The 17,595-nt window shown below is 38.3% G+C and overlaps 2 protein-coding genes across 2 annotated transcripts in view; one reads left to right on the top strand and one right to left on the bottom strand.

The window, feature by feature from the left end:
• The window catches only part of LOC133578136 (WD repeat-containing protein 82-like), a 29,797-nt gene extending 23,353 nt beyond the window's left edge, over positions 1-6,444 (bottom strand). The window contains exon 1 of the mRNA XM_061932318.2: positions 5,997-6,444. Coding sequence (XP_061788302.1) covers positions 5,997-6,157 — 161 coding nt within the window. The 5' untranslated portion in view covers positions 6,158-6,444. The remainder of the gene's footprint in view (positions 1-5,996) is intronic.
• Positions 6,445-7,531: 1,087 nt separating this feature from the next.
• LOC133578150 (pseudouridylate synthase RPUSD4, mitochondrial-like) lies at positions 7,532-15,725 on the top strand. The gene is made up of 6 exons (XM_061932338.2): positions 7,532-8,174; positions 8,236-8,443; positions 12,102-12,195; positions 12,253-12,403; positions 12,472-12,569; positions 15,456-15,725. Exons 1-6 carry the CDS (start codon positions 7,760-7,762, stop codon positions 15,645-15,647), a joined length of 1,158 nt encoding a protein of 385 aa, XP_061788322.1. The 5' UTR covers positions 7,532-7,759; the 3' UTR covers positions 15,648-15,725.
• Positions 15,726-17,595: the final 1,870 nt, after the last annotated feature.

Raw genomic sequence — 17,595 nt, 5'->3', positions numbered from 1 at the left:
ATCATATATACATTTAAATCAGGTCAAAACATGAATGACATTAGTTTGATGACACTGGTTAAGGGGTTAAAGAAGGACATTGGAGAGGTGGAGATAGCGAAGAGGAGTCGTGACAGGAATCCCAAGAGGTGAAAATTTAGATGATTTGAAAAGAGAAATAAAAGGGGGAACTGTCACAATGATTAAGAGAATGATGGCATTTAGAAACGGCGAAAAGATGGAGAGCGAATCTGTGCTAGTACCGTTTGTAGAGGAAGTCCTCCCGGAAAGAATTATGATTGGGTATTTAAGCTTCTACGTTAGAGCTTACGTCCCACCCCCAGTACGTTGTTTCAAGTGCCAAGGCTATGGGCACATACATAGCTAGTGTGTGTCATGCTAAGATGAGATGTGGAAGGTGTGGAGGGGAGCATGAATATGGACAATGTGGAGACAATGATCAGGTCTAGTGTTGTAACTTTGGCGGGAATCACACAGCAGCGTATGGGCGCTGCGTCATAAGGAAACAGGCAACAGCAAATCAGAGTAGAAAGAAATATTACATACGCAGAGGCAGTTAAAGTAAGCAATCAAGAAAGTGCAGAACAAGACAGAAGTGAGAATAGTTCAAGTAATAAAAAACAAGAGGCAGCAAATACAGGAATTTCCATGGACAAACTAGTTGTATTCCTGGCATACGTAATAAACTGTACAGAACAGGCAAGAAATAAGACTGAGAAGATCAAAATAATTGTCAAAGCAGCAGCAAAGTTTTTAAATTTAAAAGAACTATCTTGGGAACCGGTGCAAGGTGAGTAGACGAAACGGAGTCATGTTACCACAATCCAACGTCATGTTAATTGTTCAGTGGAATGCCAGAAGTTTAATAGCAAATGGACAGGAATTAAAGGGACATATTAATAATATGAAAACTAAACCACATATAATATGTATTCAAGAAACATGGCTGAAGCCAAAATTGAACTTTATAATAAAAGGATGTATTACAATATGTAAAGATAGGAATGATGGTCCTAAAGAAGTCATGCATTATACAATATTAAAAGTAAAACAAGAACTAGAAATAGTAGGGGTAGAAGTATGGAATAATAAAGAAAGGTACAAAGTGCTAAACTTCTATAAACCATGCAAGAAATTACAAATTCATCAACCAGAAACAATAGTCGAGCACTGGAGTGGCAATATCATTTGGTGTGGTGACTTTAATGCACATAGCACAATGTGGGGTGAAAGGGATGACTGGAATGGGGAAACATTGGAAGCATTTTTGGAGGAAAAAGAACTGGTGTGTGTGAATGATGGGTCGGGAACAAGGTTAGATGTAGTTACGGGTAAAGAAACAGCAATAGATTTAACACTAATGTCACAAGGGTTAGCAGGAAAGGTAGAGTGGGAAGTAAATAAAGACAGCACTATAGGAAGTGATCACTGCCCAATCTTTATTCACATAAACATAAACCAAAGGACAGAAAGCACTAAGATAGAAGGAAGATGGAAGTATAGTCACGGTGACTGGGGGACAATTTAGGGAAATTACCGACATGACATTAAAGGAAGTGGATATAAATCAAGATATTGAACAACTAAATACAGATATTACAAAGTGCATAATGGAAGCAGCCAAACAGAGCATACCAAGGAGTAAAATACGGAAAAGAAGGAAGATAGTGCCGTGGTGGACACAAGCATGCACAGACGCAATAAAAGAACGGAATAGAGCATTTAGAATATTGAGAACAACACATACAGTAATTTCCAAGATATGATCCAATATAAAAGGCACCAAGCTAAAGTAAGGTACGTTATTAAAAAGACAAGAAAACACCATTGGAGAACATTTTGTGACTCACTAAATAGAACTACTTCTTTAGGCCAAGTGTGGGGAATGATCAAGAAAATGTCAGGGATCAGGAGTGAACATAAAAATCATGTGATGAAAGATGGGACACGGTGTGTGGTAGGAAATAAAGAAAAAACAGAACTTTTAGTAAAAACATTTGTTAAAGTGCACAGTAATGATAATTTGAGAAATGTAGAAAAACAAAAGAGAGAAGAAACAATTAGTTTAAATATTGGGGAAATGATGAAAGACAACGATAATAGCTTTACCAACACTATAGATATGACATCTTGTTTGAATGAAATGATTCGAATATTGAAAAAGGTTAAAAATACGACACCAAGAAAAGACCAGGTGAGTTATCAGATGATCAAAAAGTAGGTAGCATCGGCAAAGAAGTGGTCTTGAAATTATATAATAGGATATATGAAGAAGGAAAATTACCAGCTGAGTGGAAAGAAGCTGTAATAATTCCAATATGCAAACCAGGGAAAGACCCGAAAGAGGCAGGTAATTATAGGCCGATAGCATTGACCTCAAATTTGGGCAAAGTAATGGAAAAAATTATTAATGAAAGACTAGTATATTATTTAGAGTCAAAAGAAATAATAAAAAACTACCAAAGTGGATTTCGCAAGGCAAGAAACACAAACGACCCAGCGGTGGAGCTGGAAGAAGAAATTAGAAAGGGGCAAATAAAGAAAGAATGTATAATTGCAGTATTTTTTGACATAGAGAAAGCGTATGATATGTTGTGGAAACAGGGGTTGCTGATAAAACTAAATAAAATTGGGATAAGAGGGAAAATGTATAGATGGATAAAAGACTTCTTAACAAGTAGAACAATATTAGTAAAAATAGAGAATGAATATAGCAGAGAATATGAAGTGGAAAATGGGACCCCGCAACGGAGTATAAGTCGTCCAGTATTATTTTCGATAATGATAAATGAAGTTTTTAGTGAAGTGGAAGGGTTAGTGGAGGTGGCACTGTTTGCTGATGAGGGAGTGATGTGGAAGAGAGGTAGAAATACTAATCATATAGAAAAGAAGATTCAAAAGGCAGTAAATAATGTTCAAGAATGGGGAACGGCTTGGGGTTTAAGATTATCTGTTGGAAAGACAAAAGTCATAAATTTTACAAAGAGGAAAGTACAAAACAAGCTCAAAATTAAACTCTATGGAGAAAATATAGAAGTGGTACAAGTACCGGTATTTAAATATTTGGGAATATGGTTTGATAAAAATATTAACTGGTCAACCCACATCAGCAAAATAGTGGAGACAAGTAAAAATGTGTTAAATATAATGAGGACTTTGAGGGGTAAAGATTGGGGGGCTGATAGACAGACATTGAAAGCAATATATATCACTTTAATTTGATCTGTTATTGATTATGGATGAATCATTTATCAATCTGCTTCAAAAACATTACTTGGGAAAATAGACAGTATCCAATCACAGGCTTTAAGGTTATGTTGTGGAGCTACAGAATCAACCCCAGTTGCAGCAGTACAAATAGAAATGAATGAAAAACCTTTAGACATGAGGAGAGATCAACTGTCAGCCGTTTATTGGGTAAACTTAAAAGGGTCCAAGTAAGGACATCCAACTCATAAAGTGCTACTAAACTGCCAAGAAAAAAAGAATAAAAAAATGAATAGTTTCGGGTGGATAATAGGAGACATATGTAATAAAGCTCAAATTGACAATATTAAAGTTAGCCCTACAGTACCAATCCCTGCAATACTACCGTGGATGTATGAAAACCCAAAGGTAAACATGCAATTACTAAAGAATAGAAATTTAAATAGTTACCAGATAGAACAATGGATTGAGGAAACGTTTTTAGACAACATCATGGTATACACAGATGCATCAAAACTATAAATAATAAGGTAGGAGCTGCAGCAGTTATCCCACGAGGAAACATAGTATTAAATAAAAGAATCAGTGATAAGTTATCTGTTTTTACGGGGGAATTGGTAGCAATTTATATGGCAGTTAACTGGATAGAAGAAAATAAAGCAAGGAAAGCAGTCGTGTGCTCGGATTAGCATAAAAAACATAGCATCAGAAACAAGACAAGATTTAGTTTTTAAAATAGTTCAGGCAATCTACAGAATAAATAAAGCGGGAGGTGTGGTAACATGTCTTTAAGTTCCTGCTCATGTAGGACTTGTGGGGAATTAATTAGCTGATAGATATGCAAAACAAGCAAGCACTAAAACATAAGTTAACATGGAGATTAAGCACAGTAAAGAAGAAGTCCATCCATCCATCCATTTTCTACCGCTTGTCCCTTTTGGGGTTGCAGGGGGTGCTGGAGCCTATCTCAGCTACATTCAGGCGGAAGGCGGCGTACACCCTGGACAAGTCGCCACCTCATCACAGGGCCAACACAGATAGACAGTGAAGAACATAATTAAGATAGAACACAATAAAAAGTGGCAGGATAATTGGAATAAGGAAACAAAAAGTAGAGAGTATTACAAAGTCCAGGGGAGAGTCGGTGTTATGAGAGGAGGCAATAGAAATAGGAAGGAAGAAGACATTACTAGAATGAGATTAGGACATACATATTTAAATAGTACATTGAAATTGATAGGGAAACATACTACAGGACTGTGTGATTCTTGCCATCGGATAGAAAGTGTAGGACATGTTTTAATACATTGTAAGAAATACAATAAAGAAAGGGAAATACTGGAAAGTAAGTTAGCGAAAGAGAATATTGGGTTAGCAGTGGAAGATACATTAGGATTGAACATAGGATATAAAGCAATATACACATATTTTAAAAACACATGTGAGTGTGAATGTTGTCTGTCTGTCTGTGTTGGCCCTGCGATGGGTTGGCGATTTGTCCAGGGTGTACCCCGCCTTCCGCTCGATTGCAGCTGAGATAGGCTCCAGCGCCCCCAGCGACCCCGCAGCGAATAAGCGGTAAGAAATGGATGGATGGGTTGAATAAAAGAATATACAGGTAAAAGCCAGTAAATTAGAATATTTTGAAAAACTTGATTTATTTCAGTAATTGCATTCAAAAGGTGTAACTTGTACATTATATTTATTCATTGCACACAGACTGATGCATTCAAATGTTTATTTCATTTAATTTTGATGATTTGAAGTGGCAACAAATGAAAATCCAAAATTCCGTGTGTCACAAAATTAGAATATTACTTAAGGCTAATACAAAAAAGGGATTTTTAGAAATGTTGGCCAACTGAAAAGTATGAAAATGAAAAATATGAGCATGTACAATACTCAATACTTGGTTGGAGCTCCTTTTGCCTCAATTACTGCGTTAATGCGGCGTGGCATGGAGTCCATGAGTTTCTTGCACTGCTCAGGTGTTATGAGAGCCCAGGTTGCTCTGATAGTGGCCTTCAACTCTTCTGCGTTTTTGGGTCTGGCATTCTGCATCTTCCTTTTCACAATACCCCACAGATTTTCTATGGGGCTAAGGTCAGGGGAGTTGGCGGGCCAATTTAGAACAGAAATACCATGGTCCGTAAACCAGGCACGGGTAGATTTTGCGCTGTGTGCAGGCGCCAAGTCCTGTTGGAACTTGAAATCTCCATCTCCATAGAGCAGGTCAGCAGCAGGAAGCATGAAGTGCTCTAAAACTTGCTGGTAGACGGCTGCGTTGACCCTGGATCTCAGGAAACAGAGTGGACCGACACCAGCAGATGACATGGCACCCCAAACCATCACTGATGGTGGAAACTTTACACTAGACTTCAGGCAATATAAATATAATGTACAAGTTACACCTTTTGAATGCAATTACTGAAATAAATCAAGTTTTTCAAAATATTCTAATTTACTGGCTTTTACCTGTAGAGTAGGGATCCACCTCGGTCCACACTCCATTTCAGTATGTGGCGGTAATGCACACCAGAAGGTTGCTTGCCAACCGCCATAAAAAACAAAAGAAGAAGAAGAACAACACTGGTTTTACTTGGTATCGCAGCGATACTAATATTTGCAGTATCCCCCACCTCGACATTTTATGTTCCCCGTGAGAACATATGTAGGACAGCGATTTGATTATTCACAAAAAAACGTATTTAATGCCTCAGTTAGTAAAGTATGCGCACGAGTAGTATTAACACATGATTGTTTTTAAACATAGATACATATTTACTTACTTTCCTCGGTTCATGTCATACAACACAATGCGATCGTCGTCGCTGCTCGAGACCGCATTTTCACCGTTCGGACTGTAGTCCAAACAATTAACTCTCTCGGAATTCTCTTGGTAAATTCGTGCAACCCTAAAACTCCTTAACGCGCTGTCCGTGAGCTTCATGTTTCCCCGCACAGGCTACACAAATAAAAAATAAACTATTGTAATGCGAATGTACATCCTCTGTCCTATATGGTCCATTGTTTCAAGGTGCACCGGAGCATAACTCTCATTTTGGAATATGTATCAAAACCGCGGATCCCTCAAAAAATGTGCTTAATCCAGAGTATCGGTACGTTCAATTTTCTAAAGATAAATTGTAAAAAGGCGGGGGATTTTCGATGACTAAACTTTGGCCGATCAGACACAAAAGCGGGCTTACTGTGTAAGGCAAAACGAGCATACCTTGAAAAAACAACAACCGGAAATGACGCGTTCATTCTTTAAAATAAATTTATTCCTGTAGTTTTATCAATTAGACATCATTGTAATTACATACATGATCTTATATGTTCTCAGTTGCATGTATTATCAAAATAAATCATAAGGTAAATACCAAATTAAATGAATTGTTTTTGCTGTTTAAAAAAATAATACAAATAAAATGAGAATTGATTGTGTGTACGTTTTCAATGTTCGCCTCTGCTCTACCATTTGTTTTTGGGTTGTTGTTTTTTCAACCGATAAACGCTTTATTTGTTACTGTACTGTACTTTTGTATTATCTTTACTTGAATTGTTTTATTTTCTTACACTGTATTCTAAACCAATCCGATTCAACACACTATTTATCTTCTCTTCTTGTATTGCTATTGCAGGAGTAGTAATACAAATACTGTGTATAACACCATTTTATTGCTGGGTTGATTGTTTTACGACACAATACACTTATTTGGGAAAGAATCACCCAGAAGTAACTAAATGCGAGCATGCGTCCATTCCATTGTTTAGTAGAACACGTTATACCAATTAGACATAATTATAATTACATAAATTATCTTATATCTGATCTCAGTTGCATGCATTATCAAAACAATTTAACACAAGGTAAATACCAAATTAAATGAATTGTTTTTTTTCTGTTTAAAAATAATACAAATACAATGAGAATACATTGTGTTGATTCACGTTTTCATTTTTCGCCAATGCTCTACTTTTTTTTATTATCTTTATTTGAATTGTTTTATTTTCTCATACTGTATTCTAACCCAATCTGATTCAACACACTCGTTCCCTTCTCTCCTTGTATTGTCATTGCAGGAGTAGTAATACAAATACTGTGTATAACAAAATTGTATTGCTGGTTAGATTGTTTTGACGACAAAATACACTTATTTTGGAAAGAATCACCCAGAAGTAACTATAAATGCTTTTTTTTTTTTATTTTATTGATTGAGACTTTTATTAGTAGATTGCACAGTCCAATATATTCCGTACAATTGACCACTAAATGGAATAAGTTTTTCAACTTGTTTAAATCGGGGTCCACGTTTATCAATTCATGGTAAATCACACTCGTTCTCTTCTCTTCTTGTGTTACTGTTGCAGGAGTAGTAATACAAATACTGTGTATAACACAATGTTATTGCTGGTTAGATTGTTTTTACGACAAAATACACTTATTTTGGAAATAATCACCCGGAAGTAACTAAATGCTACGCTCGCATGCGTCCCACTCCATGCTAAGGTTGTTTACTAGCACACGTAAGTGGTTAAAACCGTAACAATGAACAGATGTGGAAGAACTTTTTTGACGGGCGACTGGAGAGCCAGTCTGAACGCCCTCTTATCGCTCTTGAGAACACGGGAAAATTGTCACCGGTGGTCGGCAGAGGCACTGTGCCTCAGCCGGGGCCAGGCTACTGCCGCGGCAACACAAGCTCCAGACGCCGAGAAAAGAAAGCAACCCCAGCTTCGAGCCATAGACTTGGCTCGAAAGCTCCAACAGGAGGAGCCCAAAGTCCAGGCGAATGAAGCTCCGATGTCCAGCGTGCAGAAGAAGGTGGTGGAGTTAAAAAGGTTCAGTCTGCAGCTTCAGAAAGTTCATCCCAACGTGCTGGCCAAGCACCTCAGCAGAAATGTTCTGTACCAAAACCAGCATGTGGTTCTTATCAACAAACCCTACAATGTTCCTCTTAGAGGTAACCTAAATACTTCATTTTTGTATTCAAAGTGGAGCTAAGCTGCTCCTTCTGTTGTCAGATTCCAGCAAGGACACTTCCATCTCCTCTGTGCTTCCTGTCGTGGCCAAAATGATGGACGGTATGAAGGCCAGGTGTGAGTCTCAGCTGCTGCCATGTTTGGGGCTGGAGAAGGAGATGACGGGAGTTCTCCTCCTGGCGAGGAGTGAAGAAGCAGTGGAGCACATTTATGAACTTCACAGGAGTAATCAAGTACAGAGAAAATACTGGTAAGTGGCACTCTAAGGCCATGTCCACACAAACACGGAGAGTTTTAAAAAACACATATTTGGGGTTAAAACCAAGTGTAGTTTCAAAACCTATGGAAGTAGAATTGTCTCACATCAACTTATATATAACAATATGATATTAATACATATGCATATATTAATAAATATACAAATACAAATGTGATATACAAATAAATAAATAATTTGTGTAAATAAACACGTATTTGTAAATATATTTTTGAGATTTGAAGATATATACAAATACAATTTATAAATATAAAAATGTGACATACAAATAAATCAAGAATTTGTATAAATAAATGTGTATTTGTAAATTATGTATTTTTATTTGTATTGAATTTGCATATGTGGATTGCTTTTTTGCTTTTGTGTCGATGAGACATTCCTAGGGCAGCACGGTGAAACAGGGGTTAGTACATGTGCCTCACAATACGAAGGTCCTGAGTAGACCTGGGTTCAATCCCGGGCTCGGGATTTTTCTGTGTGGAGTTTGCATGTTCTCCCCGTGATTGCGTGGGTTCCCTCCTCCCACAACCAAAAACATGCACCTGGGGATAGGTTGATTGGCAACACTAAAGATGCGAATCTGGTAACAAATGAAGGAAGAATTCATTCCCAAGAAAAACAGCACGGGGTCCATCGGACAGCGGTGGTTTGGCTTGAAGCGGGAAGATGTTGAACAGACAACCGTAATATGTAAAGTATGCGGCAGAAGCGTTGCTACAAAAAGTAGCACACTAAATTGGCCCTAGTGCAGGGGTAGGGAACCTATCGCTCTAGAGCCAGATGTGGCTCTTTTGATGACTGCATCTGGCTCTCAGATAAATCTTAGCTGACATTGCTTAACATGATAAGTAATGAATAATTCCGCTGGTAATCACAGTGTTAAAAATAATGTTAAAAATATAAAACATTCTCATGGATTTTAATCCATTCATCCATTTTCTACCGCACCTGTTCAAGAAGTCGCATTATTGGTAAGAAGTTTTTTATTTATTATTGGTTAGCTTCAGAATAACAATGTTATTAAAAAGAATAAGACACTTATTGTACTCTAAAAATGTTGGTATTACTTAAAAAATGCATGCATTTAGTTGTATTCAGTTTTTAAAAATATTATATGGCTCTCACGGAAATACATTTTAAAATATTTGGCTTTCATGGCTCTTTCAGCCAAAAAGGTTCCCGACCCCTGCCCTAGTGCATGAATGTGAGTGTGAATGTTGTCTGTCTATCTGTGTTGGCCCTGTGATGAGGTGGCGATTTGTCCATGGTGTACCCCGCCTTCCGCCCGAATACAGCTGAGATAGGCTCCAGCAACCCCCGCGACCCCGAAAGGGACAAGCGGTAGAAAATGGATGGATGGATGGAGACATTCCTATTGAAGCGATACTTTTGTTGCCGTTTCTCGACATGATACGTCCGATTTTCCTCAGAATTGATGTTTTTCCATTTCGGTCTCTATTCGCTGCTCATTCAGGCACCCCGAGAGGGACAAGCAGTAGTAAATGGATAGATGGACATGCATAAAACATTTGTCCTGTGTTTTATCATAATTAACTGTCCATCCATCCATTTTCTACCGCTTGTCCCTCTCGGGGACGCAGGGGGCTGGAGCCTATTCCAACTGCATTCAAGCGGAAGGCGGGGCACCCTGGACAAGTCGCCACCTTATCACAACACAGATAACAAGAGGTAAATTGACCAAAATTATTTGACCATGACGTCTTCCATTGGCGATACTAGTCCCAAATTTACTTGTCATATTGATACCAACATTCTCTGTATCGTCCAGCCCTGTTGAAAAAGGCAATCTAGAGCAGGGGGGTCCAAACTTTTTCTACTGAGGGCCACAAACTGAAAAATCAAAGCATGCGGCAGCCATTTTGCTATTTTCCATTTTCAAAACCCTAGTGTGTGGATGTGAGTGTGAATGTTGTCTGTCTATCTGTGTTGGCCCTGCGATGAGGTGGCGACTTGTCCAGGGTGTACCCCGCCTTCCGCCCGATTGTAGCTGAGATAGGCTCCAGCGCCCCCCGCGACCCCAAAGGGAATAAGCGGTAGAAAATGGATGGATGGATGGAAAACTAATACAATAAATAGATTTTTTAAACCTTTAGAGCTCCCCTCAAGTTTTGGTCTCGGGGACCTGGAAGGACCTCAGTCATACAATTGTTAAAAAATATGTGTTATTGATTTTTTTTTTCTTTAATTTTTAATCTCTAGATCTCTCTAGATATACATTTTTTAAATGTTGTATGCCTTTTTGTTAAAGAAAACCCTGGTTTTATGATAAAAACACATTAAAAAAATTGTAAAATAATTGAAACATTAAATACATAGGTCGATAATTCATAAGATTATTGATTTTGATTCATTATTAATTTTTGAACAATGACAGTTTTTTGCTTTTTGGAAACAAATCCCACTAAAATCCTCAGGGATTAAGTTCAGTTCAGTTCAGTTTCAGTTTATTTGGAACATGCATACGATACAATGTAATGCATCACATATATCCAGTTGTTTCATTACAGCACGTCCGAAAAGGAGTAGGAAGAAGCAGAGCTTATTTAATCCTACCCCTTTTCGTACCATAGCAATGTTATCCAATGTCCTTGTTCTCTGTAACATAACAGTGAATAAATAATAAATAAATAACATAAACAAATATTAAATACATAAATAATCTTTATCTAAAAAAAAAAAGGGTTCAAGGTGTTAGTGAAGTGAATTATGTTTATATAGCGCTTTTACATAGTGAAACCCAATATCTAAGTTACATTAAACCAGTGTGGGTGGCACTGGGAGCAGGTGGGTAAAGTGTCTTGCCCAAGGACACAAAGGCAGTGACTAGGATGGCGGAAGCGGGGATCGAACCTGGAACCCTCAAGTTGCTGGCATGGCCACTCTACGAACCGAGCTATACTACCTCATCAATCAAAGTCATAAAAGTGTTAAATATAATTCATACATTTTTTTTTTTACTTTTAACGCTTAAAATTTAAATCTTTAGATCAACTTTAGATCTATCCGTTGCTTATTAAGTTTATATTATTTTGTCTGTTTTATGAAGTGTGTCATGGAACAATTTGTTTTAATGGCAAACACACAAAATATGCAATATTTTCCTCACAAAATATTTCAAAGGGAATATTTGATGTGAAGTAATTGGAGTCTTCAATAGGTCAACAATTCATATGATTGAATTTGATTCATTATTTTTTGAGCAAGTTGAAAAGAAAAAAGCCTGCATTACAGCTTTGTGTTATTAGAGTCATAATTGCAACTTTTTTTCTTGTTACATTTCCCCTGTATGCTCTTTTATTCCACTTTTTTTCTTGTTACAGTATTTTTAGAAGGTGCAGCATTATAAAATTAGATGCAGGCCGCAAATGGCTCCTGGCCGCACTTTGGACACGTCTGATCTAGCCATTCATCCATTTTCTACCGCTTGTCTTCTCTGGGTCGCCGGGGTGGGGGCTGGAGCCTATCCCAGCTGCACTTGGGCCATAATGACTACTAGCTAAATATACACTTCTCCTAGTGTGTTAAGCAGCAGTTATGCCGCCATCTACAGTGCAGATTTGTAATGACAAGGTGTGTTTGAGGTCAGCTAATACCCAGCGTTCCTCCCCAGGATCGTCACCGTGGGCGTGCCAGTGCCATCTGAGGGCATCATCGACATTCCCATCATAGAGAGAGAAGTCGCAGGTCCACCGTCTCACTTCAAGGTAGGCCTACCATCGACACGGTTGTTTTTTCCTCGCCTTTCTTTCTACCTGTTCCAGATGGGTCTGAGCCCCGTCTACAGAATGAACGAGAAAGGCACCGGACTCACTAAAATGCGAGCCCATCGTCAAGCCCTTCCTGCCGCCACCAAGTATAAAGTCCTGGACAGCGGTAGCGGGTGCAGCCTGGTGGAGCTGCAAGCTTTTACTGGTACGACGACCTTTGACCTAACTGGGATGTTTCAGATGAAACGCACCAATGATGTCTGGTTTCCACAGGCGTGAAGCACCAGTTGAGGGTCCATATGGCGTGTGCGCTGGCGTGCCCCATTTTGGGCGACCACAAATATTCGCACCAGAGCAAACTGGCACCACAGGTAGTTTGATTGAAATGACTCAACTTCACTAAAATAAAACATGCTTTTTAACTTTGATTTTTGGATGGTAAAAGAAAACACAGCAGGCATTAAGACATGTGTAACCTCTGAAAGCTTGTTACATTTATAGAAATGTTAGTGGGCCAGGGCGAGTTGGCTGCCTTTTACTGGCTGGCGAGGAAGCACTTGTATGAATTAATTCACTTGTCTTTATTACCGTATTATCGGACTATAAGGCACACTTAAAATCCTTTTTTCCTCAAAACTCGACAGTGCGCCTTATAACCCGGTGCGCCTCATGTAAGGAATAAGTTTGGTTGAGCTTACCCACCTTGAAACTATTTTATTTGGTACATGGTGTAATGATAAGTGTAAATGGTTATACTTGTATGGCGCTTTTCTACCTTTAAGGAACTCAAAGCGCTTTGAAACTATTTCCACATTCACCCATTCACATACACACATTCACACACTGATGGCGGGAGCTGCCACGCAAGGCGCTAACCCAGACCCATCAGGAGCAAAGGTGAAGTGTCTATCTCAAGGACACAATGGACGTGACTAGGATGGTAGAAAGTGGGGATTGAACCAGTAACCCTCAGATTGCTGGCACGGCCACTCTCCCAACTTTGCCACGCCGTCCCCTGTGTGACCAGTAGATGGCAGTCAAATATAAGACATAAGTGTAGGTTGCACTGTTTTGTGTGCTTCAACATAGGAGTATTATTATGGTGTGTACATAATAATTATCGGGCGTTTTGTTTCGCAATATTATGCAAAAGCAACTTTTTTTACCTTCTGGTACCTGCTGATCTGTATTTGGGATCTGCATAAATCCGGACTGCCGATGAATGGTCTATTTTGGATATATTAAGCGCACCGGATTATAGGGCGCATTACAGGAGTCATATTAGTATTATTTTTTCTAAATGGAACACACTTCCTTGTGGTCTACATAACATGTAATGGTGGTTCTTTGGTCAAAATGTTCCATAGATTATGTTTTATAGATCATCTTCAAGTCGCTTTCTGACAGTCGCTTCAGGATGCGCCGTTTTGTGGGCGTTCTTATTTACGTGGCTCACCTTCGACAGCGTCTTCTCCAAGTCATCTTTGTTGTAGCGGTGTAGCGTGCAACGACAGGAGTGGAAGAAGTGGCAAAAGATGGAGCTAACTGTTTTAATGACATGCAGACTTTACTTAAATCAATAACGGAGCAGCATCTCCTTGTCCGGAAACAACAACATTGGATATGTGTCCTGTGAAAAACCGTCCGACCGGAACTCTCTAATAACTAAAGTTCCTTGGGTGAATAATATAAATTCACTACACCGGTATGTTTTAGCGCTTTCATGGCGAGTTTACTGACAGATATAAGTAAGAACTTTACACTACTTTATATTAGAAATGGCTACAGCGGAGGATGAATGTCCCATAACAAGAAGATAGAGAAAAAGAAGAAGCTTATCGAATACGGTGTCGGCACGGACTACAAAGGAGGACACGCGCAATTTTTCAGGATTTATGCAGATCCCAAATACCAATCAGCAGGTACCAGAAGGTAAAAAAAGTTGCTTTTGAATAATATTGCAAAACAAAACGCCAGATAATATGTCTTACCTTATACACACACCATAATAATACTCCTATGTTTAATGCGCCGACAATCCATCAAGCGGTGCAGCTTCATAGCTTACCAAAGTCGTACTAAAACATTTTGAAAGATTTTTGAGCACCGTGTGTAATGTTCTATATTTTCAATGGAACATATAAAATGTCCCGCCTTCCGCCCCAATGCAGCTGAGATAGACTCCAGCAACCCCCGTGATCCCAAAAGGGACAAGCGGTAGAAAATGGATGGATGGCATATAAAATGTTGGTGTTGTTTACTTGAATCATATGGCCATCATAGTGCAGCCTAGACGTATCTCTTATGTGTAACTGCCATCTACTGGTCACACATATAATTTCACCATGTACCAAATAAAATAGCTTCAAGGTGGGTAAGCTCAACCAAACGTATTCCTTACATTAGGCGCACCGGGTTATAAGGCGCACTGTCGAGTTTTGAGGGGAAAAAAAGGATTTTAAGTGCGCCTCATAGTCCGCAAAATACGGTATATGTCGTCTACAGAGTCAATTTTTACACCGGTAAGTTAAGGTTTATTGTAAGCTTACATTTATTTTGTGTTGGAGATGGCGTGAGGGTGCCCAGCCTCATTTCATGAGCAGGTTTACCTGAAAAAAATAAGCCCAGTATTACTATTAATTACTCACTGCGCTACTTCTCAGAAAATAATATTTTTGTGCTTACCAAGACTAAAAGTAAACGGGCATTATGCTTTTCTCCAAAATACTGTACGTTGTTTGTCGCGCACACCTAGCTGCCTGGCTAACGCTAACAGACAACTAAATGCTACGTGTGTAACTGAATGAATCATGTTTTGATTCTAACTTACCAGTCTAAAAATGCAATGAACCCACCAACACGTACCAGGTGATGGCGTTAAAAGTCGTGTTTGATTGTCTCACAGCTGCTTTGATGGCTATTCACCGTCTCTTTATTAGCTTCATAACTTCGGCTTTGCTTTCACACTGGAAATGAGAAATATCTCACAAAAATAGTTTTTTTCCTGAAGCGATCATGACCACGTTTGCGCCATGTTTTAAACTTGTTAAAGAAAAAAAACTAAACTTAAGCACAGTCTTGTATTCAACCATGTAAATAAGCGATTCAGAGTCCAGCAAGACCCGGAACGTCACACTTTCAAGCCCTATTGCCTAATAGAACCATACATCACTTTTTTTGGCAGAATCCTGCAGGCCTTAATACATTATAGCATTATTATAGATGATCAACATAATATATGTATATCTCTTCTGCAGAAACTGCCGGAAGGCGTGCTGGGGAAGCTGCGCCTTGAGCAGAGTAAGGTCCGCTATGTTCCTCTTCACTTACATGCCAGAGAGATGACACTGCCGGGAAGCATCCAAGTGTCATGTCCGCTACCTAAATTCTTTATCCAAACACTCAGTCAGCTCCATTTAACTTTTCCTAAGCAGAAAGACGACAAATAACCATGTGCTATTTTTAAATGTGATAGAAATTCTAAACATCATTTTGTAAATCATTTCAATAAATACATCTCAATGCAAGTGTGCTTGTTTTGCAAAAGGACATTTCTTAAGTTTGGCCTCAGAATTTGAATGACACTACTAGTACCGTACTTACAATAGTACCACACTGGTACTATACTAGTACTAACATACAGTACTACACTTCAACTGCTATTGACACACACTACTAGTACCACTAAAATAACACTACTACTGACATACACTACTAGAACCGCAGTTCCAGTGCTGACATATACTACCAGTAGTAAACTACTGCTGAGATACACAACTAGTACTACATTAGTAGCTTCGACATACACTACTATTACCACAGTAGTAGTACTACCACTAACATACACCACTAGAAGTATTACAACATTAGTACGAGCACTGACATACACAACTAGTACATTATTAGTACTACAATGTAATTACTGACATACTACTAGTAGTACACTATTGGTACTACCACTAATATACGACACTATTACATTAGTGCTAGCACTGACATACACTACTAGCACATTGTTAGTACTACACTATAATTACTGACATACTACTAGTAGTACACTATTGGTACTAGCACTGGCATAAACCACTAGAAGTACTACACTATTATAACATTAGTACGAGCGCTGACATACAGTACTAGTACATTAAGTATAATTACTGACATACTACTAGTACAATATTTGTACTAGCACTGACATACACCACTAGAAGTACTACACTATTATAACATTAGTACGAGCGCTGACATACAGTACTAGTACATTATGTATAATTACTGACATACTACTAGTAGTACAATATTTGTACTAGCACTAACATACACCACTAGAAGTACTACACTATTACAACATTAGTACGAGCACTGACATACACTACTAGCACATTGTTAGTACTACACTATAATTACTGACATACTACTAGTAGTACACTATTGGTACTCGCACTGGCATACACCACTAGAAGTACTACACTATTACAACATTAGTACGAGCACTGACATACACTACTAGTACATTATGTATAATTACTGACATACTACTAGTAGTACAATATTTGTACTAGCACTGACATACACCACTAGAAGTACTACACTATTATAACATTAGTACGAGCGCTGACATACAGTACTAGTACATTAAGTATAATTACTGACATACTACTAGTAGTACAATATTTATACTAGCACTGACATACACCACTAGAAGTACTACACTATTATAACATTAGTACGAGCGCTGACATACAGTACTAGTACATTATGTATAATTACTGACATACTACTAGTAGTACAATATTTGTACTAGCACTAACATACACCACTAGAAGTACTACACTATTACAACATTAGTACGAGCACTGACATACACTACTAGCACATTGTTAGTACTACACTATAATTACTGACATACTACTAGTAGTACACTATTGGTACTCGCACTGGCATACACCACTAGAAGTACTACACTATTACAACATTAGTACGAGCACTGACATACACTACTAGTACATTATGTATAATTACTGACATACTACTAGTAGTACAATATTTGTACTAGCACTGACATACACCACTAGAAGTACTACACTATTATAACATTAGTACGAGCGCTGACATACAGTACTAGTACATTAAGTATAATTACTGACATACTACTAGTAGTACAATATTTATACTAGCACTGACATACACCACTAGAAGTACTACACTATTATAACATTAGTACGAGCGCTGACATACAGTACTAGTACATTATGTATAATTACTGACATACTACTAGTAGTACAATATTTGTACTAGCACTAACATACACCACTAGAAGTACTACACTATTACAACATTAGTACGAGCACTGACATACACTACTAGCACATTGTTAGTACTACACTATAATTACTG

The sequence above is a fragment of the Nerophis lumbriciformis genome, linkage group LG38 (assembly GCF_033978685.3).
Source record: "Nerophis lumbriciformis linkage group LG38, RoL_Nlum_v2.1, whole genome shotgun sequence".
In the NCBI taxonomy this organism is placed as follows: domain Eukaryota; kingdom Metazoa; phylum Chordata; class Actinopteri; order Syngnathiformes; family Syngnathidae; genus Nerophis; species Nerophis lumbriciformis.
The sequence above is the reverse complement of the archived record's forward strand: the minus strand, read 5'-3'. Positions and strand labels throughout refer to the sequence as shown.

Coding starts and splice junctions, on each gene's coding strand:
- LOC133578150 (XM_061932338.2), top strand. CDS start 7,760: ATGAACAGATGTGGAAGAACTTTTTTGACGGGCGACTGGAGAGCCAGT. Junction 8,175..8,235: donor CTACAATGTTCCTCTTAGAG/GTAACCTAAATA, acceptor TTCTGTTGTCAG/ATTCCAGCAAGGACACTTCC. Junction 12,570..15,455: donor AGAGCAAACTGGCACCACAG/GTAGTTTGATTG, acceptor TCTCTTCTGCAG/AAACTGCCGGAAGGCGTGCT.